The sequence below is a fragment of the Erpetoichthys calabaricus genome, chromosome 10 (genome assembly GCF_900747795.2).
Source record: "Erpetoichthys calabaricus chromosome 10, fErpCal1.3, whole genome shotgun sequence".
NCBI classification, from domain to species: Eukaryota; Metazoa; Chordata; class Cladistia; order Polypteriformes; family Polypteridae; genus Erpetoichthys; species Erpetoichthys calabaricus.
Genome location: NC_041403.2, coordinates 7,575,862 through 7,601,247, shown reverse-complemented (window position 1 = coordinate 7,601,247; position 25,386 = coordinate 7,575,862). Strand labels below are relative to the sequence as shown.

Here is a 25,386-nt window from a genome sequence, read left to right as displayed (position 1 = left end):
TTTACATCTTATTGCTTAATAAGGAGCCATTAAAACAGCAAATGCAGCTGTTTAAAATTGACATAAGCAATTAAGGTTGGGGACCCTTAACAAGCAAGATCACTAAAATGAAGAATCAAAGTGTCACTTAAGCAATAAGTGCTTCATCAGCAATAACTGACTTCTCATTAAGAAGGTGAGTTGGAACAAAAACCTGCAGCCACTGCGGCACTCCAGGACCGACATTGTCCACCCCTGTTCTATAGGGTCATTACTGTCATGTGTATAGAGGTTAGTGAAATTCTATGTGCTAATCAACATGCAAGATGTCACTGCTCTCTTGTACCATCATTGGTGAGTAGAAATATTGTAAAAATTGTCGTCTTCACGAAAAAAATCCCAGCACAATATTAAAATGGTTTCACCGGAACTCAGTCTCCATCTTTAGTTTTGTTTATCATTCTGTCTTCAAACTTCTAATATATAGTAACTCCATGCCACACCGGGTGGATGAACAAGTATGCAGTATAAACTAGACGTAGTGATACTGTACTGGTGGTAGATTCCACATCTTGAACCAATTCCACAGATGATATGCTGTATCATTGAGCTAAAATGAAGAAGAGTACACTAGAAGTCCTGTCATGGCTTGCTTGGATTGGATGATTCATGTTTCATTTGCTTTTGGTGAGCCCTCCAAAGTCTTCCCCCTATAATCCTATTCTTTTCTCCCAGGTTGTTTCCCCCCCACCACCCCCATTTTTCCTTTTTCTAAACTCTGTTCCATGAAATGTAAAAGACTCAGGTGGCAACTTGTGAAGTGCCTTGTGATGAAGCTCTCTGTCAAGTGCAGTATACAAAATTGATTAACTGGGACATGCAGGGCCCCAATTAGTGGTCCTGAATAAAGCTGTGTTAAGTATAGCATTGTTTAGGAAAAGACGCAAACGTTACAGGTGTTTGAGTAGCAGTTCTACTCTTTAAAACACATCTCAACCTCTTGTCTTCATTGTCAAAAAGTTGACCCTTTGCATATTCTCTGTAACCAGACTTGGATGCTACTCACTGCATAATCCTCGGGTCACATATTTTTAGTATAGCTTAACATATTTTTACTACTGTAAAGGGATCGTGCCCATTTATACCACAAATCAACCATCTTAAGGAGTTTAGCGCACTATACTGGCTCTGTTCTATTGTCCCAAGCAAAGGGCTGTCACTCATTGTCTGAACAATCACAAGCTGCCAATATGGACCAGACTGCAACTGAGAGAAAGGTTTGCGAACTGCCTTCAAAAGTGTGCTCACCCACCAATAAAGCTCTGCAGTGTGTTCAAGCAGTACTGGAGGTACACCAGTGGCTTTGTACAAGATTTCTGACATCCAAGACAAACTAAAGCTCATTATTTCATTTTGTCAGCCCTAAATATATAAATCCTAGCCACACTGCTCTAGTTTCATCCTGTGTGTGGCAGTTCTTCTCCTCCCTATAAACCACTGTGTGGTCCTGATTAAGTTTATTAACCATGTCCAGTGCTCCTGTCATTTAAAAAACTGAAAATCACTTTACAGAGGATCTGTGCTTCGATATTCATCCATCCATTTTCCAAACCCATGGTTTCTTGAGCAGGGCTACAGGGAAGCCGGAGCATCTTCAGGCAAGCATACGGTGCAGAGCAAAAACAATCCCTAGACAAGGTGCCAACCAATCACAGGATGAACATACACAGAAACATGTATACACACACATGGGACAACATAGCATCACTTATACACCTAACCTGCATGTGTTTAGACTGTGGGAAGAAACCCACATGGATATGGGGAAGACTATAAAGACAGTACAAAAAATAAAGGCTGCTTGCTTAATCCAGATTCAGTTACTGAATTTCCTTCATTACCTCACAAATTCTGACATGTTCACCCCTCATTTTTAGTTAGTAAGTTCTGAAGACTTCCATGCCATTGCAAACACAACCAGCCATCTGCCATCAGGGTGACTTGGGTGCACAGCCTGGGGCTCTGCTTACAAAATGGACTTAAAAAAAAAAAAAAAAAAAAAAAAAAAAAGGCCAATAACAGGAAAGATCCAGGTTTGCACCAACAGCATAGCAGTCCACTATTCAGCACCCATCATTACACCTCATTGCTCCTCAACATTAAACCCATCCAGTTAAACCCAACTAAAACAAGAGGAAAAAAAAAAAAAAAAGAAACGGTCATTCAAAGTGAGGACCCGGTGAAACACAGAAAAGAAAAAATTAGTAAGAAGAAAGCCTTTTTGCAGAAAACAAAAAATATCTGCAGACTGATGACACCAACACAGAAACGAACAACATTGTGGAAGACAACAAGACCACTGCTGGAGATAAGATGCCCTAGACAACATCAAACCTGAATGAAGGAATCAGTCCTTCTATACAGTCTTATTTGGTTCTAACAAGCAAAACCAAACTTCATCTCTTCTTCCACAAAGTGGCATAAGCCAATCGTAAATGTTTGACATTTGTTAACTATGCTAAAAGAAAAAAGTTGATTTCTCACAGATGGGAGGTTGAACTCGATTAGTTTACTACATGCACTGTATGTACTAACGAGGTGAAGATAACCCAGAAAAGCTTGTGCTTTTTTCTTCTGCTTCAGTGCTTACCAGACTTTGGCGACATATATGATGCCTCTAATAGTCTTCAAAACTGAATGTTATGTTTGTTGGTCTGGTATACAAATCCAAACTACAGGACCTTTATCAGTCAAATTATGCACAGATTCTCCATTAGTAAGGGGAAATGCCAGATGCTAGGTTTCATTCTGAAATTTAGTTGGTCTCCTCAAACTGAGTAGCGCCAGTTGGAACCCCTGCAAATTCAGAAACAAAGCTGAATGTGGGTTTTGCTGGTATATAAATCCACTACATTGAACATCTCCATGCCATATTTTTGCAGATTCTTCACTTGCACAGAGAAACGGCTATGTTTCAGTTCAAAAGTTAGTTTGGTGACCACATAGTGGGCAGCGGCTGTGCACCCCTGCTTGTGTTGGTACTGTATGCAAATACACGGTTTAACATATCTCCACTAAATTTTGAATAGATTCCTGATGTTTACATTTAATGGCTTAGAATTTAGCTTGCACACACTTAAGCACACTGAACTGTCACACCTTGCCTTCCAAAGGTGGATACCATCCTCGGTAAAAGCCCAACTTAGAGATTCATATTTAAAAAAAAAATAAAAAAACCTTTGCAGCAGCACCCCAAGCTAAATTCACAGCTCAATTTCTTTCCATACTTGGTTCAGCCCACCCAAATAATTCCTGAACATCCAGTTTAGATTCCCAACTCTTATATTTCATTCAAAATGAATTTTGCCACATCTAATAACTTGACTCTACGTCAGTCAATAATTGTTTGCCCTCAGTTCATTGTACTTTTATTCTAATTTCACCAAAGTCACGTCAAATGTATTGCTATGTGTACATAGTAAAATTAAATTATTTGAATATATGCTCAGGAGACTAAAAAATGCAATTAAACAAATGTAAAATTATACATTGCAAGCAGCATATACTTATACTGTACATACACATAGGTACAAATTTGTATACATACAATATGTATATACCTACACACCCACACACACCCTGATCAGCCAAAACATTATGACCACCTGCTCAATATGTTGTTGCTCCATTGTGGTATTTGGGACCAGGACTATAGCAGCAGATCCTCAAACGCCTGTAAGAGGCGGCGCGAAGCCACAGAAGATCGGACTTATTGCTCCAGCACATCCCACAGATGCTGGATTAGATGGAGGTCTTAGGAATTTAGAGGCCAGGGAAATGCTCTGAACTCTTCACTTTCATTTAACCATCTGAAATTTGTGCAGGGAGCACTGCTCTGCTGAAAGATGCCACTTCCATCAAGTAATATACAGTATATACCACTGCCATGAAGGGGTGTACTCGTCTGTAACAATGTTTAGGTAGGTTATACATGTTGAATTAACATTTACATGAATGCCCGGACTCAGAGTTTCCAAGCCAAACATTACCCAAAGCAAACTCCTGCCACCAGCTTGCCTTCTTATTACAGTGCACACTGGAGCCATCTCCCACCCAACTAAACAATGCACATGCACCCAGCCGTCCACATGATGCCTTCTTTCACTGATCCATTGTCTAGTTCTGATGCTCAAATTAGGCCCAATTTAGGCATTTTCAACGGCAGGCAGTGGTTAGCATGGGCACTATGACTGACCGGTGGCTATTCAGTCACATATGTAGTTCCATAAGCAACAGAGTTTGAAGCACTGTGTGCGGACACATATTACTCCTGTACCCACCCATTAAAATTATCTGTAATTTGGGCCACATTAGCCTTTTTATTGGTTCATAGCAGACAGGATTGCCTTCACTTATATCTCACAACAAAAAAGTTCAGCCACCTGACACCATGTGGGCAGTTTGTGGGTTCCCCCTTCTCAGCCCATTGTCGGTAGGTATGCACCAATGTTGACAGTGAAGCACTTCACCAGTCTTGCCGTTCCAGAAATGCTCTGACCCAGTCATTTGGGCATAACAATACAGCCCTTATCAAAGTCACTCAGGTCTTCACATCAGCCCATATCTTCGACGTTCAACACGTTGACTACAAGTACCTGTTGTCAGCTTACCATCTAATAAATCTCTGATCCTGACGTGCATCATTGTTCTGGCAGTCAGCGCCATTTGTTTCGTACAGGAATGCTCAGAATATTTTGGCTCATCGATTCAGGCACACGCACATAAGTGCATATTGTATACAGTACACACATTGTTGGTTAAGTTAAAGAATATTTGTTTTTATGACCGACAGTTCAGCAACATTGACTTGTGGGTAGAAGCTGTCCCTGAATCTACTGGCACAAGTGACAAAGGGTCCTATATAAAGAAGCAAGAAGCCTGGCTGTCGATTGTCAGAGCTCTTTAATTTTACAGTTTGCCTTACCACCTGACTTGCAGTACACAACATTGTCACATTCGCCACCAGCTTACTTTGTGTATATTAAAAAATAAATAAATAAATAAATAAAAACTCTACCTGCATATCTTCATCTGTGTACTGCAAACTTGTTTACTTGACTTGTCACAGTACTGACTGCATTAGTAAGGTGAAGCATAAAAAGAAAAGACTGGTTGATAGATTGATTAACCGTTCCCTTCTGCAACAAACCAGTCAGGCTTAGCCCTAGCTGTCCACATGGTGCTCAAGTCAGTAATGGTGTCAACCAGCCAAGCTCAGCCTGAAGCAGCTGACTTGGACCAGGATGAGAGGGTTTGAAGCTGGCTAGTGTCACTGCTCTGCCCAACAGTCCAGTGCCACTGCTCTGCGGCGAGAACCAGATCACAATGGCACCAAATGCTGCACTGTGTTACTGCTTCGTCTCGTCAAAACTATTGAGGAACATCACAGCAGTGCTGCCAACCCCCAATACCATCTTCCCTAGCCCCTCTGTACCCAACTAATTTTTACAAAATGGACAGTAATTTATTATTTTTTTTTAATTAAATATTCTGAAAGCATAAGGCGGCAATCTGACTACTAACCAACCCCTTTTCCTCCACTCTCTTCTTTTTATGACATGCTTCCTTTAAGCCTGATCAGAGTTGTGTTCGTAGCGACACACCAGACAAAGGTAACTTCAGCCGGTTCACCCTTAACAGCCACTGAAAATGTCAAGAGAGAATTTAAACAGAAATACAAGAATGGCAAGTGCTCTGTGCCAGCATTTCATTTTCCAGTCAGCAGCCTTGCCTCAAGCACAAGCCTAGAGAGAGTGTGGCAACATGCCCACCAGTTGTGCTATTATGTGGTCAGGAGGGAGGGGTGAAAAACATAAAAATCAGAAAAAAGCGTATAAGGGTGTGGGAGTTTATCTTATTAACTGTGAAGTGACACTTGCCAGGTGGGAAAGAGGAATTAAAATGTATCCCATCCTCTGAAGTTTTGCAAAGGAATGAGAATCACACTGGGCAATTTTCAGCCTCACCAGTTTGGTCTAAGGAGTCGACTCAGTGTCAAAGGTTCAAGCTAAATAACCTCCATGTAACCCGACTTTTCCTCCTTGTCCTCAAACTAGACAAATATGTAACTCAGCATAAACCGCTTTGTGATTAAGTTCTAGTAAAATAAAGACATGTTCCGATTGTCCATACTGTATTTGACAGTGCGCCAACTGCCACGAATTTTCAGAAAGTTCTTTCTCCATCTCCAAGCATCACAACTGACTGCACCCTGGGTCCTATTCCATCTGTGTAAAGGTCACTGGCTCATCTACACCTTTCTTTTAGGGAGAGATTGAAGCTTTTACGAAGAATTACTAAAACATAAAAACATCTCCTCTTGAAAGGTGCAACAGGTGGTGTTTCGCATGAACTTTGTGAATGAAACAGGGCAGCAAACATGTCAACTAAATGCCAAGAAAGAAAGATTCTAAACTAGTACATTCATGACAGGGAAATGTGTCCCTTCTGTATGTGTGAGCCATGGTCTCTTTTTAGGGTCTAAAGGGAGATTCAACCAGCACTTAATACATTGAGGCCACCATTGCAGGGAACTTCACAGGGATAGGAAGAGTAGGCTGCAGTATTACTTTATAAATAGACATTTCACATGGAACGTTTGTTTTACATTGCAACTCAAGATCTCTCAATGAGGTTTATAGGCTAATTCCACCTTTTCCATTTTCATATGCAGTGTTGTTGCGGGTTACATAATTCATCCAGTGTTGCAGCGTGGATAAAATGATAATCTTGATAACACCAACACCTTAATCAACTGAGGGGGTATGGTTGAGGGGCACACAGGCTTTTTATTCCTGCTTGCTTAGGTATTGATCTCTCTGATTTTATTTCTGAAGTATGGTATGGGCCCAATTTCAAAAGACATTTCAATACGGCCATACTCAAACTCAATAGTCCCAGACTGCCATTTCCTAGTTTTATTTGAATTGAAAATCGCATACAATCAAGTGGGTCACCATTTATCTTGTACGAAACAGTTAATACCTCTGGTTAAGGAATCACTGAGAATGAAGCCATCATTAAATGTGATATATACTGTAGAATATGAGCGATAAGTCCTTGTCCACTAGGACACTGTGGATGTCATTGTGTGGCCTACCAGAAAGTTGTAGCTTGTTCTTGATATTGTATATACAGTGGAACCTCGGTTCAAAAACGTCTCGGTACACTTACAAATCGGTTTACGACCAAAAAGTTATCAAACTTTTGCCTCGGTTCATGACCACACACTCGGTATACGAACAAGCCAGTTTCCCTTTCGGTTTGTGCGCACCGATGATTTCCGCATTTCCGTGTGTGCTTTTGCTGTGAACTCTTTGTGCTCTATTTAATTTCCCTTCCGGTTCATATGCGCCGATTACTGTATTTAAGCACGTGTTCAGCCTCTCCCTGTTCATTGTTCTCAGTCAGACGTGCATGCTTTACCTGTGAACTCTTTGTGCTCTACAGTATTTCGTGTGCTTTTGCAGTTAACCATGGCTTCTAAGCACTGTAACCCCCTCTCCACCCAGTTCCTCCTCACTTCATGCCAGAACTCAACTCATGCAAGGTTAGTTTTCTTGGTGGTTTATGGTTAGTTTTTGTATTACGGATTTTTCAAATGTTCATTTTTTGTCCCTGCGATCGGGTTGTAAGGCTATAGCACAAACTGCTGCAATGTAACTTTCTTGGTTGGTTTTTAAATAAAGTTCGGATTTGTTTAAATGTTCTTTTTTTTTCCCCCCCTGTGCTTAAAACTCATTAAAAAAAAAAAAAAAAAAAAGCGTTTATACAGCGATCAGGTTGTAAGGCTATGGCGCAAACTCTTGCAACATTAGTTTTCTCTGTTGTTCAAGGTTTTCTCAGTGTTATTCAATGTTTTTACATTTAGTTTACTATTATGATGTGCATTCTATGGTGTAATTAACTATATTTGTGCTTAATCTTTAAAAAATATATTTACATACAGTTCGTACTGTCTGGAACGGATTAATTGTATTTACATACAATCCTATGGGGGAAATTGCTTCGGTTCACAACCAGAGCTTTAGAATGAATTATGGTCGTGAACCGAGGTTCCACTGTACTGTAAAAGACACCTAAGATAGTGGGACCCTAAGAATCAATGGATGGAAAAAATCCTGTCACCAGATTAGATGAGCCATCATATACTACTGCAGAAAGCCCAGGAGGAGGATGAGGTTTCCAGGACTATGACCAACCTTATCTGGTATAACCGACCATGGATCCACCACAGGCTCATCTTTTCTCCTAAAATGAATGCAGCGGACTTAAGTTTGTTTTCCTATTCTCCACTGCCATCTGAACAGAGTGCAAAAATTAATTAGTGGACAGATATTGCTGGGCTCCATTTAGTTAATCAAACTCCTTTGTACTCCTGTCAGTTTTAACAAAACAAAAAAACAAATGCCGCCACTAATTTGTAAAGTTGGTATTGGCTTTTTACCAGAGAACTTATCACAGTGTTCTGCATCTGCACTTATGTGAAGAAAGCTATACAAAAATAAACGGAATTGAATGCAAAATTTGTATACGCGAGTGCTTAAGTATTTCACAAATATCATAGCTATTTTAATATTTTTATGACGTAAAACATAATTAGCCCTGTATGTCACAGAAACAAAGCTACATCTGCAGAAAGCAAAACTGCTGCTATAAACAGGATAGAAGCTCGATAAAAGAAACACCATTTAGCAAAATCACTGTATCCTATGAAAGGAGCCTGCAAAGAGCATGGAAGATTAACAGTACCTACAAGCAGGAGGTGCTTCTATTCCGCTAAAACACATTGGCCCGAGTGAAAGGCCAAGAGACCTTGACCATCCTGGCATGATTTGGATCACCGGCGGTGGGGAACGTGAGGCAGACGGTCTGGACTTTGTCTACAAGTGAGTTACGCAAGGTGGGGCGAGGATGTAAGGGCCAATGGATTGGGCAGGTTACGGTATGTGGAGCAACATGAAAGGCGCTGTGGAACAGAACGGCGGTGGCAGTGGAGTTGAAGGCGACCCTCAGTTAACAAGGCATACTCATACGCCTCGTATTGCACATTTGTCAAAGTTTTTTATAACATAGCGAAGTCCTGAAACGCATCTACTTTGTTAACTAAGGTATTACCATATATTGATATGTAAAGCACTTTAAAGTGGCATACACACTGTTTTAAAAAGACTCAAGATGGTGGACCATTAGCAGAGTGCAAATGCATTTTAAAGATAAAACAAAGTTTCTTCAAGCCCACTAAAACCTGAGCTCACTGACTGACGAGATGCAATTTACCTGACTGGCAGCCTCCTTCAGTCATTTCTATTTAAACCTTTGTTTCTGCAGTGAAAAAGTATGTAAGTGTGCAAGGTGAGCCATTCGTGACAACAGTAAAAGTGTGTTACCTTGAGATGTCTCCCCAGTACCACTCGGCATCCTGCAGGGATACGCTGGTAGTGTCCTTTATTCCATTGGTGTTCACTGGGGCCATTGGTTTTGGTGGCTTGGGAGGGATGGCTGAAAGAGAAAGACAAAGGGGTGAACAGGTCAGCAGCAGTCAAAATGCTTTAACATTTATTTATTTATTTTTTTACTTTGTTATACTGTTCCAATTATTTGAAATCAATATAAGTGATCAAAAAGTTAGTAGCAGTTACTGTCACAAAGAGCAACTTAAGAAGGCAAAGTAAGATGACATCTTCAGTGGCCTGTTTGCCTGTGGGGAGGAGTGTGTAACAGTTTCTAGGGATTTATAGGACAAGGATGAGGTAAACTAGCATGTGGCGCAAGTGTGGAAAAGACTCGCTGATTAAACTGATCGGATACAGACAAGCAGCAGAGTTGAGTGTCTAAATGTTGCTTGTAACTACGACGATGTCACCAAAATGAATGAGAAAACAAGGCTGACAAAATGCTGTAAGGTCAGACTCCAGCTGAGATGGAGTAGCCAAAAGGGCCGCCTAAGAGCTGCAACCATATTTAGGCAGGTTAAAATAGTCTTGGGTACTGACAGGAACTCTCGAAGAATAAGCTTCAATAATGGAAAATGAATGCACATAAACTGGGTTAATTCAACTCACAAAACAAATCATCATCCTCATCAGTGATCTCGCTTTATAAACTGCATCTCAATAACATTGCTCACAGAAACGTTACTGAGGCAGGGTTTCTGCAACACCTCACCTCATATGTGAGTCAGTACAGAATCAAACAAACTACAGTAGATAGATAGATACTTTATTAATCTGAGTATACCGATATTTAAAACAAAAAATAAATAAAATCAACCAAACTCCCAGCGTTTTGATACTGCATCATCCTGACCAACTTCACATTACTACCTGTGCTTTAAATCCACCATGCCTAGCATGCAGGACAGTAATCCATAAGGTTAGAAGTTCGGCCTCAGTATGACCCTGAACAAGTTACTTGGTACTATGCAAGCATTTCAGAACCAAAAGTAAATGATTACGTATCAGCACCACGCGATCGGTCATATTTTAAAGTGATCGGAACTCTAAAGCCCTGGCGTATGACTGCTATTGCAAATCTGAGGGGAATCCATACAGAATGTTATAATATGGGTATATCAGCACAATGCACCTTTTTGTTGTGTGGGAATGCAACGGAGGTTATTATCCCTTATTTGCGTTATCACTGTTTTGGTACTGAGGTGTGAAAGAGTCAAAATGTTACAACTGATCCAACACTAGCCTGGATTCTCAGTGTAGAGGTATATAAACAATTGTAGTGTAACCATAAAACATGATGTACTGTGACATATAACACAAGTCACGTTCACTCACCTGTAGCAAACTGATATTTTTTTTCCTAAGGCCACTAAATCTATGGAGCTTAAAGCACAAGGTCTCCAGGTCAATCCCCCCAGCCAAATTATATAAACCCTTAGCAAGACACTAACACCAAGGAATTAATCAAATCTTAGAAGCATGGGCACAACTGTACAAAAATTATGTTCAGCATGCTAGCATGGAGGCATTCCTCAAACTGTGGTCTAGTAGAAGGCTGGATATACAACTTATTACACCCTCTGTCTCCTCAGGGTTAAAATCTGACAAGATCAGCTTGATGGATTAAAGGCATTTAATATTTTTAATCATGGAAAACTATGCGAAGCCTGCAACTCCAAGAGAAAACAGACAAGCTTTAACGCAAGAGATTTTACACATTTGGCAGACTGGTGCTTGAAACAGCACAGACCCCCCCCAACCCACAAAAACATGAATTATAACGTCAAGTCAGGAGGGTAACCATGAGCAGCATTTGGGCCCACAGGGATGAGTAGGTGCAGGCTGTAGCTCACACATTTGGGTTATCTGGACTTCATTAGCCTCCATGGAGATATTACTAGCACACCAAACTGACAGATATGAACAGCTCCAGGTGGGTGCACTTTACAACATGAAAGGTCTGTCCACAGCAGGAGTGGGGGATGGCGGCGGCAGAGAGGTTAGAGTCATTAAGTGTAGGGAGGGGGGGAGGGAGATGGGGTGGGGCCCGAGCCAACAGTCTGAACAAAAAAAAAAAAAAAGCGTAACACTTTATTCCCCTCACATTACAGTACCAATTTAAACACTAAAAAGTTCTCCGTATAGAAACCAACCAGATATAAAGGTGCAAGACAGCATCCAAAAAATTACAAGTGCTCATTAATAAAAATAAACAAACAAGAAGAAAGAGCAAGCCACTGCAGTGCCAATTTAGAAAGATAGAAACTTACCAGTCAGGCAAAATAACAGACTCCAGTTGGGATACAGCTGTGGAGCGGAGCGACTCCAATGGGAGAGCAACAAGAATGAGAGAGCGCAACACACAGCGCAACAGGTTAAAGCCGGATTTCCCCCGACGGATGCTTTCCTGCACTGTGATTTGAGCACAGAAGCAGCAAAAGGTGCTCTCCTGATGCAGGAGGCAAGGGCGGCACGATATAAGAGAAGTCCACAGAGGCCAATCTGAGACGACGTTTCATCAGCCCACTTCCCATTTACAAAGGTGCAGCCCTGTTTGGGATGAAAGGCACCGCTCCAGGTGCAAGACTTTAAAAGTTGCTGGCAACGTGGAAAAAGCCGGCAGTGCGCACAGTAACCCTTGTGTTCTAACTTGCCAAGCAAATCCCGGCCTGGGCTGCCAAACCAAACTAACCCGAAGGCCGACCCAGACGCTGTTGCTGTGCACTTGAAATTGCAAGGGCCAATCCCACACCAAGCCTGCCATAGAACTCCTCGGTTTGTTTTCTCAAATATTAAGAAAAGCCAATCATCTTTAACTCCTCTGATGCCAACATGACCGCACTTCAAAATGGGTCAGGCAGCAGCTCCGTAAGGGACATAGGATCCATTGATATTGGTGACATACCCTCATGCATCACACCCAAAAGGGCAGGTGCCTCCAAAACAGATGAAAGTGTTGGCATAATACAGTGTCCACTACAAAGTGGAATCACGGAGCAAGGGGTAGTTTATGCTTCCCTCCCAATGGTTTTACAGTGCCCTACTTGTGGTCACGCTGGCCATGACCCTTTAACTAACCTGACTTAAGCAACAATGCATGAGTAATGATTAATTAATTACCATGTAACCTGACCTGCTTACACCTAACCAGGCCAAACAGATTGACCACACAGAATGTCAGATAGTAGGTTATAGTGTTCAGGAGAGAAAAAAAAAAGCAAGATGACCAGGGAAGACAAAAGGCCATAAAATGGAGCTCAGTCCAAGGGAATACGACCTGCTTAAAACTCACTCGGACACATACACGAAGCGACCAAGATAGGACCCAGACTTCCTTTAAGTCTATCAGCTGGCTTCATTTTTACAGAATAGCAAGTAATATTACAGGATGATTTATGCTGTGGTAAGAACATTAAGAAATTTGACAAGCGAGAGGAGACCATTCAGTTCGTCAAGCCTGTTTGTTCAGCTAATAGCTAAGATGCCCGCCAATAGAGAAAGTCCTCAGGAACTCAAACCCAGGGCACTAACTCTGCTGGTTTAATAAGCAAACTCATCCTGGGAATGCTGGTGTGTTGGGGGGCATTCCTTAAAAGCAGGGGCAGGACCTTGGACTTGCTACCATTAGAAGACTGGTTGAACAAATTGGACTGAGGGCAATTAAGTGTTTTAGTGGCTGCTTACCTGCTAAGGTGTTGGCAGGTAACAGATTGCTCAGTCACTAGGACCAGGAGTAGATTAGTCTCACTACAGGCAGTACGGCCCCTTAGTGACAAGGAAAAAAAACCCCAGTAGACTACAGTAACTAATTGTAAAGCATTATAGGGTGGTTATTATCAAAATGTGCTACATAAAGCTTGACCCATAAAAGCACAAGCTTACAGGTTCAATAGGGGACAACAAATAATTTGCTTCTCCTGCCAGGTGAGTCCAACTCCAGAAATATGAGAACATCTGTAAAGCACCTGTAGAAGCCATGATGTCCTAAACCTGACAGGTTCTTGTTAAATTGCCATGGACCTACGGGACTCTCAACAAGTGCATTACAACAATTCACAAATGGCTGCACTCGTCCCCTTAAGAGGAGTGCTTTATCTACAATTGTAAAGGAGGAGAACCCTAGCCTGCTACATCATCTGAAGCAAAACTCTCATATCACGTGAACAGCTTTAGTACTTATATAAACCGATGATGTCATATGTAGAGCGTACGGTGAAATTCATCCTTGCCAATACATCGCCACTTTCCAGCACCATGATTAGCGAATAGAAATACTGGACTTCAACATTTCTGTCTTCCTTACCTGAAATAACTACTGACGTTATATTAGGGCTGCACAATGTGCCCTTTTTTTTGGTCGCTGTGATATGGATTTCCATATGCTGAAGGCTGCAATATCCAAACATGATAAAGCCAAGAAGCTAGGAGAGGAACAGAGCAGAGGAATGGCCCTCATCAATGAGTATCTGTGTCACTACTAAGTTATCAAAATTTTTGGAATTTGCAAAGAAATACACAATCACATTTATTAGACATTTCACACTTAAAATGGAGACACCACAGTTAGATAATCACTCCGAGTCTCATCTCCCTCTCTATTTCACGTCCTCACATAGACAAACTGGCCACAAATTATAAGCATGACAGCAATGCACCCTGGAAAACACCTGCCATTTAGAACGTAATGAAGGGGCTGATTCTGTAGCATTGTTTTAAAGCTCCTTCAAAAGTGTTGAAGTAAATAGGCCACATTTCTAAATGCAGATTGGCAGTTCCTACCCATCTACTGCATCCAAAATGTCAAGTTAAGAAGTGAAGGTCCTCACAACCACACCTTAAAAGTTTCACCTTCCTTATCTGAAAAATCTCAGAACAGTTTACAGCCCCACTATTAGGAGCCATGTAACCGTGTGATACACTGCTTGGAGTTATCTATAGCTTTAACATTTTTAAAATGATTTCTCCAAGTTTACATTTTTAATGTAAGGATGCCGACCAACCTAATAATTAGAACGGCAGGATGTAAAGAAGCAAGGAATTAATATAAAGACTGACTCAAGAAATCCAGTAATACACAACTGTTTAGAACACCCCAAAATGATGGCATTACTGTAAATAATGCATATTCAAATGTCACTTTATAACCTATTTAAAGTAATGACGGTGATGCATTAAATTTAATACTTGCTCATAAATTAAGAAAAATATATTTTAAAAAAATAAAGAAAAAACTGAGGTTTAATAATCTTGCCCTTAATCTGTGTCCCTTTTCAAAATTTAGCCCTGAGATTACATTTACTCGAACCCAAATTTTAGTCACACAGAGTTATCACAAAAATTACACAGATGTTTTAGTGAAACCATATGTAATTCTGTTGAGTTGAATTTACAAATTAAGAATTGAGGATAACAACTGGCACTTCATCAGGACACCAACTGTAAAATATTAGCTGCATTGAAATTTCAGCTCGAGGGTATAAAAAATTATTTCATCAGTGTAGTTGTGCAGACAGATATCTTTACTGATGTATATATGCCAACTGATGTCACTTCTATATATTAAACTAGCAAAATACTCGCGCTTCGCAGCGGAGAAGTAGTGTGTTAAAGAGGTTATGAAAAAGTAAAGGAAACATTTTAAAAATAACGTAACATGATTGTCAATGTAATTGTGTTGTCATTGTTATGAGTGTTGCTGTCATATATATATACATATACACACACATATACAGATATATTATATATACATATACACATATATTTTTTATATATATATATATATATATATATATATATATATATATATATATATAAAAAACACACATTTTTATATATATACACACATACATACATACATATACACACATAGATGCACTTACAATAACATAGAAATCAATATAAACAACATTAACATCATTATCATATGAGAATATGAAGTAATATATAAGAAGCACATTTCATATAAATATAAATTATTAAACAGTAAAATCTTCTTCAATAATTTGCTACCGTGGCTTTTCGTTGGTCTGTCCAGGATTTTAAATCACATGTAGCTTGCAAACCGTTTCACGCATTGACTTGAAATGTGGTACACATATAATACGTCACGTCTGCTATCCGCTTTATGGGTGATGAATGTATTACTCTTTTTATGTTTATTTTATTTTAGAATCAACTCCTATCTGCGCACACCAGGGCGGCCGTGGGCAGATGCGTATGGTGTATTCACTCCATGTTATCGTGCATTGCGCTGTCACTGGTATTTTCATAAAAGAATTTGAACAATATATAAGAAGCGTATAAATTATTAAACAGTAAAACATTAACATTTAAGAAGTAAAGTTACATTGAGTACTACTGCAGTGCCTTCGGGTATACCTCATTTTTTCTTTGCCCATTACATGCTTAAATGTATACATTTTTTGGTGTACCTACCCGAGAACATGCGACATATAACCGACCGTGGGAGAAGCATGGATTTTAAACACGCGTTGAGTTCATCTGCTGGTCTCCCTCGTGGAATAACTGGTAATGTTTGAGTAAAATCTACAGCGAGTAAAACGACATTACCTCCTTTTTTTTTTTACGATCTCTGAGATCTTGCTTTTTTCGGTTCAAGGCTTCATAAGCTCTTTTATGTTCAATGTTGTACTTAATAAGTACAAATTATCCCAAACCATCATCTTTGAATGTTGCAAGACTTTCGCCTTGTATGTAGATCGGGGTAATTACATTCATTGCATTCCTAGTCTGAATCACAATCTGATTGTATGGGTGGTTACCTGGCACTGTAGGGTTGCCACCCGTCCTTTAAAATACGGAATCGTGCCGCGTTTGACAATGAAATTGCGCGTCCCGTTTTGAATCAATACTGGACGGGATTTATCCCGTATTTTTTTTATAATTTTTTTTTTAAAGCAGCGTCTCATGCAAATCATCCCACACGCATTTTATGAAGATGCCTCCTTTCCTACTTTGATTGGGTAATACTTGATGTCATCGTTAGTTTGATTGGTGTTTTTAACTGTCCAGTGAGGAGGGCGTGTCTTTTAAGTACAGTCTGCAAAGTGTTGGCACTGAGATATGGCGTCAGCGCCATAGTTGAAGCCCCTAACGTTGCGGTCAGCAAGTCGGCTAACATCCGCCATGTGCCGTCTTTCAGTTGCGAGAAACAGATCATAGAATGGTTGAAACTGTTGCCCCTAACGTTGCGCCACGGCGTGTGCTTCGTTTATACCTCGTGTCTTCTCATTAAACTTTTATCTCGCGAATATGTTATTGCAATCCGCAGCGGGAGCGTTTCTATTAACTTAATTTAAACTTACGTTTTACACCGTGCTTTGTTTCCCTTATGAACATGCTTGTATGCTTAACTCGCTCCGTTCTCAATTGTTTAATTAATTTTTTGCTCTTCGCTGTTCGCGGCTGTTCCTCCATTTCCCCCTACTTCGTTCTTTTATCTCGCGAATATGTTATTGCAATCCTTAACGGGAGTGTTTCAATAAACTGATTGAAAATAGTTTTGCATTTACCTTTTTAGTAAAAGGCGAGCTTTTAAGCCTGAGAAATCACCCCGTAAATGCACACGTTTAATTGGACATGTGTTAATATGTATGGTTACACAGTATTAAAAGACAGTGAACAACGTCAGTTACCTTTCTTCCCGCGTTTGATAAAAGGTGAGCTTTTAAGCCTGAGAAATCACCCCGTAAATGCACACGTTTAATTGCACATGTGTTAATATGTATGCTCACACAGTATTAAAAGACAGTCAAAAATTAACGTAATTTACCTTCGTTCCCGCGTGTGACTCGTGCTGTAAATGTCTTCCTTGTTTTTAGTTCACGTGATTACGTAGGAGGCGTGATGACGCGATACGTGACTCCGCCTCCTCCATTACAGTGTATGGACAAAAAATATGTTCCAGTTATGACCATTACGCTTTGAATTTCGAAATGAAACCTTCCTAACTTTTGTAAGTAAGCTGTAAGGAATGAGCCTGCCAAATTTCAGCCTTCCACCTACACGGGAAGTTGGAGAATTAGTGATGAGTCAGTCAGTGAGTGAGTGAGTGAGTCAGTCAGTGAGGACTTTGCCTTTTATTATTATAGATTGAAGGAGCACAATAAGAGGACATGTAACAAATTCTGTAAATCCATTTTCAAATAAAAAACTGAGAAAGAATCTGCTGTTATACATAAAAAAATATATCAAAGGATGGTAAAGAAAAGCCAAAATTGTCTTGCTCCTCAAGCAGCAGGAAGCCAAAATCATCACGCTCTACAATGCTGCTACATCATAAGCATCAAATTTTGGAGTTTCATGGTTGCAAAATAAAAGCATACACTTTAAGCTATAGGAAACAGAATAAAATTAGTAAATGAAGCTGTGCGAGCATCTTAGTATGAAATGCTGACATGTACATTAGGTAAAAAGGGAAGACTAAAATGTGAGTGAAGTAGGCACGTGCCCTTCAAAAAGCTGGAACTCTGTCCGTAGTTACTCCTCACGTTGCACTCAATTCTCCCATCACTATTGAATTGGAATCAAACAGGTGTACTGCCTGTGTTAAAATGAAAGCAGGTGAAAATAACTGTGATAAATGTATTACCCCTTAGAAATCAGCTAGACAGGGCAGCACACTGATGCAGAAGATGGCTCTGCTACCTCAGCTCAAATCCTAGCTTGGTCGCTGAAGAGTTTGCAGGTGCAGGACACACCAAATAAAGGAGGATGAGGAAGCTTGCACAGTGATGGACTCTCTGTTTGGGGCTGAATTTGTTCTTCCGCCCAATGCAGATGGAATGCAGTACCCTCATGACACCTCACTAGTTTGGAGCAAAATGGAGGATTAGCCAAGAGGAACTCATTCCCATCTCTGTGCCAGTTCTTACAAAGAATGTCAATTATATACAAAAATAAAAGATGTAATTAACCCTTGCAATGCCTTTTGGACACTAAAAACACTAAAATACGAATGCTTTTCAAGCCAACCTTACTTCATTTAGCTTCTTTCTATGGGCGGTTGAACTGAAATCCACATTATAATTATTATAAAAAGACTCCCACAGGTCATGAGACTCAGTAAGTGTAACACAACAGGTGGAGGGGATTGAACTGCAATGGTTGGGGTACCACCTTGGCACACATATATACACACATACACACATACATACATACATACATACATACATACACACATACATACATACACACACACACACATATATATAATTATATATACACAAACACACTAGGGGACTTTGCCCCTGCTCGCCAACCCCTGGACGGGCACTACATGCTAGCCACTTCACAGCTCTGCCACTCGCGTATGGGGAAGTAGGTGTACGATATAAGATTGTTATTTTAATGGGAATTGTTACATATGCATAATAGAACTATTTTACATTATAGCGAGTAATACAACATAGTAAAAAAAATAGAACGTAATAAATTGAAAGAAAATTATGTTTCATGTTGCGTTAGAGGTATTTGTTGAGTTATACGTTTTCGTTCTGTTTGGCTTTGAAATTAACACACAAATACTTTTTAAAATTACACTTTTACCGTAAAACTTCAGTAAAAACAATATTTGCAATTAACTTTTTGTCAATATCACATTGAATTCTGATTCGGTCTTTGGACTTGCATCGTGACAACAACGTATAACTGCCCGTGAGTCAATATCATTTCTTTCTCTCTAATAAATAAACCGACTTTTTCAAATGTTTGTTCCTGTGATTTGTTAACTGTCATAGCAATAGTCTCGTCTCGCAGGGCAATAGTCTTGTTTCAAGATTTTCTTTTATAATTATATATATATATATATACACACACACACTACCTCCTTTGGCACCATGCAACTCCAGAGAATCCTTGAGTACCGGTAGTTTGACTTTGTGTAGAATGAGCAGTTGCACATGGAATCCCAAATGAGGCACATTACATGCATTGTGAGGGAACATCAGTTACGGAACTATGGCCATGTGGCGCGATTCCCAGAGGGTGACCGGCTTGCCGGATCCGCAATGTTGAGAACCTGAGCAGCTGGACCAGGCCAAGGGGAATGCCCACATAACACCTGGTTGTGGCACATAGATGATCATTTATTGAGGGAGGGACTGCACGGCACGTCTGCCTGGGGCGTTGCCAACCAAGATCCTTAGCAGTTTCATTATGAGGTGGGTGTAGCATCATGTCAATGCATGCTCCCAAACGAGACCTGACCTGAACATTGGCAATCCTGCTTAATACAGTTCAAAGACATGAGGTGGTGTTGGAGGCAATATTGGCAGCACTGGGCACAGGACTAGTGCCCTGAATTGCCCAGCTGATTCTCCAACTGTGCCAATTTAAAATTTTGAATTAAGTTAATAAGCAAATGTATAACCCATACAGACAAAGGGATAATCTGCCAAGCCCACATAATGGTTGAACCCATCAGGTAGGAACACTAATCACTGCACTAATGTACTACAGTAAACACCAACCATCTATTTTAATTCAGTTTAGGATAACAAATGGTGACAGCTTCCACATTATCCCAATGGTGTCCGAGGCAGAACTGAATCTTGATGAGACTTACTCTGCTCATCACCTTCACCCAACTGACCCAAAAACCTGCCAACGAGCTGCCAAGAGTGAGAACACATACTCATAACTTTTCTCTCTCTACTCAAAATTGCCACAACTTAATCAAACTGAGAAGGTTTACTACAGAATCTCCGCATACTTTTAAAACCAAGATAAGAATCCTAAATGTCTATTTTAAAGTTTTGCATTTAAAGCGAACAATGAGTTACCACTCAAGTAGAGCTGCTGTAATGAAAAGACTGACTGCAGGAGAAGAACATCGGTGTCACACACTGGAATAGATCTGGCATGGAGATGTACAGAACTCCAAATAAAACCAAAGCCCTGGCAAGTTGCAGGAAAGAAAGGAGATGGCAGCATTACACTGTTCTGTAACTCGGCACTTAAGAAGATGAAATGACAGTAGAGGATTGAGGGCAAGCGGAAGAGGCAATTGCTCTTCCATACTTACATAGATAGATAGATCTCTCCCCCCCCCCCCCCCCACACAGAGCACCGTCTGCTTTGTAATCCATCACGACAAGTCCAGGCTTGCAAGTGTCAGCGGCAGCCAGTCGTGGCATGTCACGTCACATCACGTCGCTATTCTTCACAAGCAGTTGCTTATTCTCGGCTTTATGGAGGAGGAGCCAGCAATCAATACCACTGGGTGTCTTGTTAAAGTGAGCAACACTCCTCCAGCCAGCTGCGTTCAGAGCCGACAGAGGCTACCGCAGCCACTTTACAAGTGTTTGTCTCCTTTTAAATAAAGTAATAATTATGAAAAAAGACAACAGAGGCAGGCCCTTCGTTATTCATCTAACTTGATTCAATGCCCACATTGCCCACACTCTGGCACACACAGTTTGGTTCCCGTTGGCGAACATATAACTCAAGAATGTTCATGGCTAACAGCTGAGAAACAAACTCAATCCATTCACCTAAACTCAAAACGTCAGGCTTCATTCACAAACAGTTCATCACAACCAATACATTACCTGTGGGTGAGAAGTCAATTTCTGCTTTGTTAGCCATGCCAGAAGGTGCCCAGTACTCTGATATCCACCAACCCCCCCAACCATCCCAATAAAACAAACAGGGTCCAGAATAAAAAAAAAGGAAAGCTCTCGGCTTTTCGTGGACAGGCTACACTGAAAACTCATGTTCACAACAAGCGGAAACTCTGCTGCAGCCCTGATGCCCAGTTGCTTGCCAGCTCACACTGGCCTCCTGAAACCAGCAATTTGTTTTAACTCTGAAAAATGTAACATTTTAGAGAAGAAAGGAGCAGGAAAGTCCACCACTTACAGGCTGGTCAATAGTAAGACTGTGGTGCACCACAGTACACGTAACACAGAAGATGCATGAGTGCCTTACATTTGCAGGGTGCGCTGCCACCACACGCCCCCGGGGGCTCCTCTGACCGCCTACTGTGTATCATAGAAGTCCTGCGAGCTCCTCCTTCTACATGCACGGCTGCTCCAAGGCCACATTTGCACTGACCAGCTTCCTTCTCTCCTTGTGTAGGAAACGCAGCAATTGCTAGTTACCCTCGTTACACCCAACCCCCCCCCCCCCCCCCCCCCCCCCGCAACACCCCACCCCCCACATCTCAGACTGCAGAAAAGGGAAAAAAAAAATCCTAAATCAGACAGCCCGAGTAGAACTAATCTCTCAATGGAGACAGAGCCTCAGCCAATCAGAGGGTGCGTGTTTCTCATACGCTGAAGTGTCAGGAGATGCCAGCAATTTAACTCCAACCACATGTAAGAGTGGGAGGGGCAGTGGGAGGACCTATACAGCCCCCCCCCCCCCCCCCCCCCCCCAAAATCCCTAGAGTCTGGGATTTATTCCACGATACAGACGGATTCACTTGAACACTAAGTATAAAGTGGCCACACTGGCTTTAACCAAGCTCTTCAGTTTCCTTACGACAGCAGAAAAAGGCCAAGACATGCCAAGTGACTTAGCCATTTGGTCCTAGCCAATGCCACCATATCACCAGCAACAGAGAAGCCTCTCCCCAGGGTCTCAAAACTCAAAGACTCCCATAAGCACAGCCTCTACAGGAAGGCTTGGCTAAGCCATGCAAACAGACGCATTTTCAAAAAGAATATACAGTATCTAAAACTCGTAGCGCCGGGACCCGACAACAGCGGGCATCACAAACGAGGGTATTTATTCAAGGCTTTCTATTAGCATTTTGTATTTTGACTCCCGTTTCAAAAGCGAAGTCACAACTTTCTGCTTGCTGTGTTTCTTTTTAGCAGGATTTCATGTTTGATGTAGGTTTTACGAAGCCATAGTTGGAAAAGCTAAAATCGGTCCTAGTATGTGTATGTGGGTTTGTGCTTCCCCGCAGTCCTGCACAGGATAAAGCAGATTTATAAAATGGACAGAACTGTCACTTTCATGTGTTCAAGGGGGCAGTTTTCCAGAGTCATGACTAGAGGGTAGCATTATCTTACCTCAAAACTCCTGTCAGATAGCAGCCGTGTGTGTGTGTGTGTGTGTTCCAAACCATGAGGCCAGGATCATTTGAGCTTAAGCTTTTAAGGTGTATGCAGGGTTATTTAATCTTCTTGAGTTTTTCATTTTGTATCCTTTACAAATATCTTAAACTGCATTGAGCAGGGAAAAGATGCTATATAAATAAAACGTGATCCTGTGCGCCTTCTCGCCCACTCAGCAATGCTAATGAACAGCGTCTGGTAATACCACCTCCACATGGCACCAAATCTCAATTGAGACTTGCTTCATGTATAGAGTTATGATAGCTGGTGGAACGAGTTGCCTACCTTCTTCCAGAAGGCCGAGTCTCTCAGCGCGTTTAAGAAGCATTTGAAGACTTGCGCTGTGAAGATCCATTATTATTATTATATTATATCGGACGCTAACTTACTCACTGTACCTAAATACAGGTTAGTAACTATGGGTGGCAGAGCTTTCAGTGTGATAGCCCCTAAAATTTGGAATGCTCTTCCTCTCAGCCTTCATGAGGAAAAATATTATTCATTTAAAGCTCCTGTTAACACATCTCCGCAATGAGTGTTATTAATTTTCTTGTATGTAATTTCTACTGTCTTGTTAATGTGTTTATTGTAAAGTGTCCTTGAGTGAATGAAAGGCGCTACATAAATAAAACATTACTATTTGCCTAATTGATGATGGTCTAGGTGTTTGCTAAGAAAGAATAAGTAGTCGTGTTGTTCTGTTTGGTCTACAGCTCTTCATGTGCGATGATGATGACGCCAACGATGATGATAGAACTTTATTTGCCCCTGAGGAGGAAGTTTGGCACAGTCAATTCTGTACAGTTGTCTTGACTGTTTAGTCAATTAAAGTGATCTCTTTGGTAAGTTGATCTGGATAAAAGCATCGGCCGAGTAAATTTAATGTAAAATGTATTATTTTTATTATATGAATTGCCAGAAGGGTTGGACATCAAAAGATTTGACATTTTAATTGTAGTTGTAAATTCATAAGCACACTCTGAAACAAGGAGTAGGTATGGAGTCCATCCATGGATGTTTCATGTAGCATCGTTTGCAGTGAGAAACCACAAAGATATAAAAAGTTGCAGCTCTCTGGTCACTCCCAAGTGGTCTGCTTACACACTATAGCATTTACAGACCTTCACCCTTAAAGTAATGGGAGTACTCGGGTTATATAGGGGGGTTGCTAAGAAATACAATGTGAACGACAAGCGTGGCAGGAATCTGATATGATCCAAAAACGTCAGGCCATTTGATATCAGTTCGACCTGAGTCCATGAACTTCTTTACTGTGTACCAATGGGATTTGATTCTGCAGTACAACTGTGGAGGGATCTGAAGAAACAGTCATCTGCCTAGCATGGAAGTGGTTGGATTAAACTGCTAAGTTTTCCTAGTTTGGTAGCAAGGGGAATGGACCTCACATTCTGCTAACTGCTCTACCATTAGGATTAGGCCCAACATCTTTTGCATTGTGGTAGAAGTGAGATTTCAGCCCATGACTTGTTCTACAGCATGTCAGAGATGGGATACAAGCTTTGGGCTCTACAGTGGGGTGGTATTGAAACCTCAGCCTCAGATCTTTAATGGTATGGCAATCACAGGATTTTAACTAGAACAATTTTTTGAAGGGAGTTTCTAGTGGAAGCTAAACTCACTAAACTTTGCAAATTGTCTGCAATAAAATGTAAACTCTTAACACTCTGGACAGCACTGTGGAGACAATATGTGCAACAATGGCACAACAGTCATAGAAAACATACGCACAACAGTTCATACAATGTGATAAGATGGGGTCCCCTGTAACCATCTCCAAGGAACACCTGCAGTGGGAGTTAATGACATCCCGAAATCCCCTGGAGTGGGAGCAGTGGGACTCTGAAAGAGTAACATTTTGCTTAGTTTGGCAGATGAAGGATTGAACTCTGCAACATTTGCAGAGTGTACAGTAGTAGAGTCTGAATCCAGAACATTCTGTAGCGTGGCAGCAGTCGGTTTTGATCCCCTATGATCTTTTACATAGTGTTGCGCTAATGGAATTTGACCCTGAACCTATTGAAGAGTGTGCCAATCACACAGTGTTAGAAATGCAATCTCCACTCCCTGTGTTCCCTAATTTGACCCTCACAACCGTGTGCTATTCATATTATCTCCACAGCTAACGCATATTGCTCAGGAGTGTGAAGAACCCCCCCCCCCCCCCCATAACAAAGCATAATTTCAATTGTCTGCACTGTGGATGAGGCGTTCAGCTCCTCTATTCCAAGCTCTTAACGGATGCCAAATCCCTTTCAGATTTCAATTTCACTGTAATAAATATTCTAATGAACATCTGCAGGACTTCATCTTCCTCACACACATATGCACACATGCCTGCCTGCCCCAAGCCACTCACCCATCATCCCCCTTTTCCTTTATAAAAAAAAAAAAAGGCTGGGAATGCTTATTACCCCACTTCTCGTCCATTATCTTCACTCTGATTTTTGCTGGGACATGCAGGTTTTCATTAGGAAATCCCTTCATTCTCCGCACCTCCACCTTTAAAGCAAGCCCAAGCAGAACAAGGTGGCCCACCCTTCACAGCAGAGTGCTGCCCATTCTCCCCAGATGTCACAAAGCTAACGCTCCAGCCTTCGAAAGGAGGCATGATATATGACTCAGCATTGTACTTTGCACATAACGGTTGCCCTTAACACAAATGCTGCTCTGATATTAAAGATTTTATCAGATATGTCTTTGTGCCTTAAGTACTAAAAAGTGTTAGTGACAGTAAAGGAACGCTAAATGTTCTGCATGAGACAAGAGTGAATCTTTAAAGGAGGGGG

At 41.0% G+C, this 25,386-nt stretch overlaps 1 protein-coding gene across 3 annotated transcripts in view; it reads right to left on the bottom strand.

The window, feature by feature from the left end:
* The window catches only part of pik3r3b (phosphoinositide-3-kinase, regulatory subunit 3b (gamma)), a 172,619-nt gene that overhangs the window by 9,403 nt on the left and 137,830 nt on the right, over positions 1-25,386 (bottom strand). For all 3 annotated transcript variants that reach the window (XM_028810807.2, XM_028810808.2, XM_028810809.2), the window contains one exon: positions 9,429-9,540. In XM_028810807.2, the coding sequence (XP_028666640.1) occupies positions 9,429-9,540 (112 nt within the window). The remainder of the gene's footprint in view (positions 1-9,428; positions 9,541-25,386) is intronic.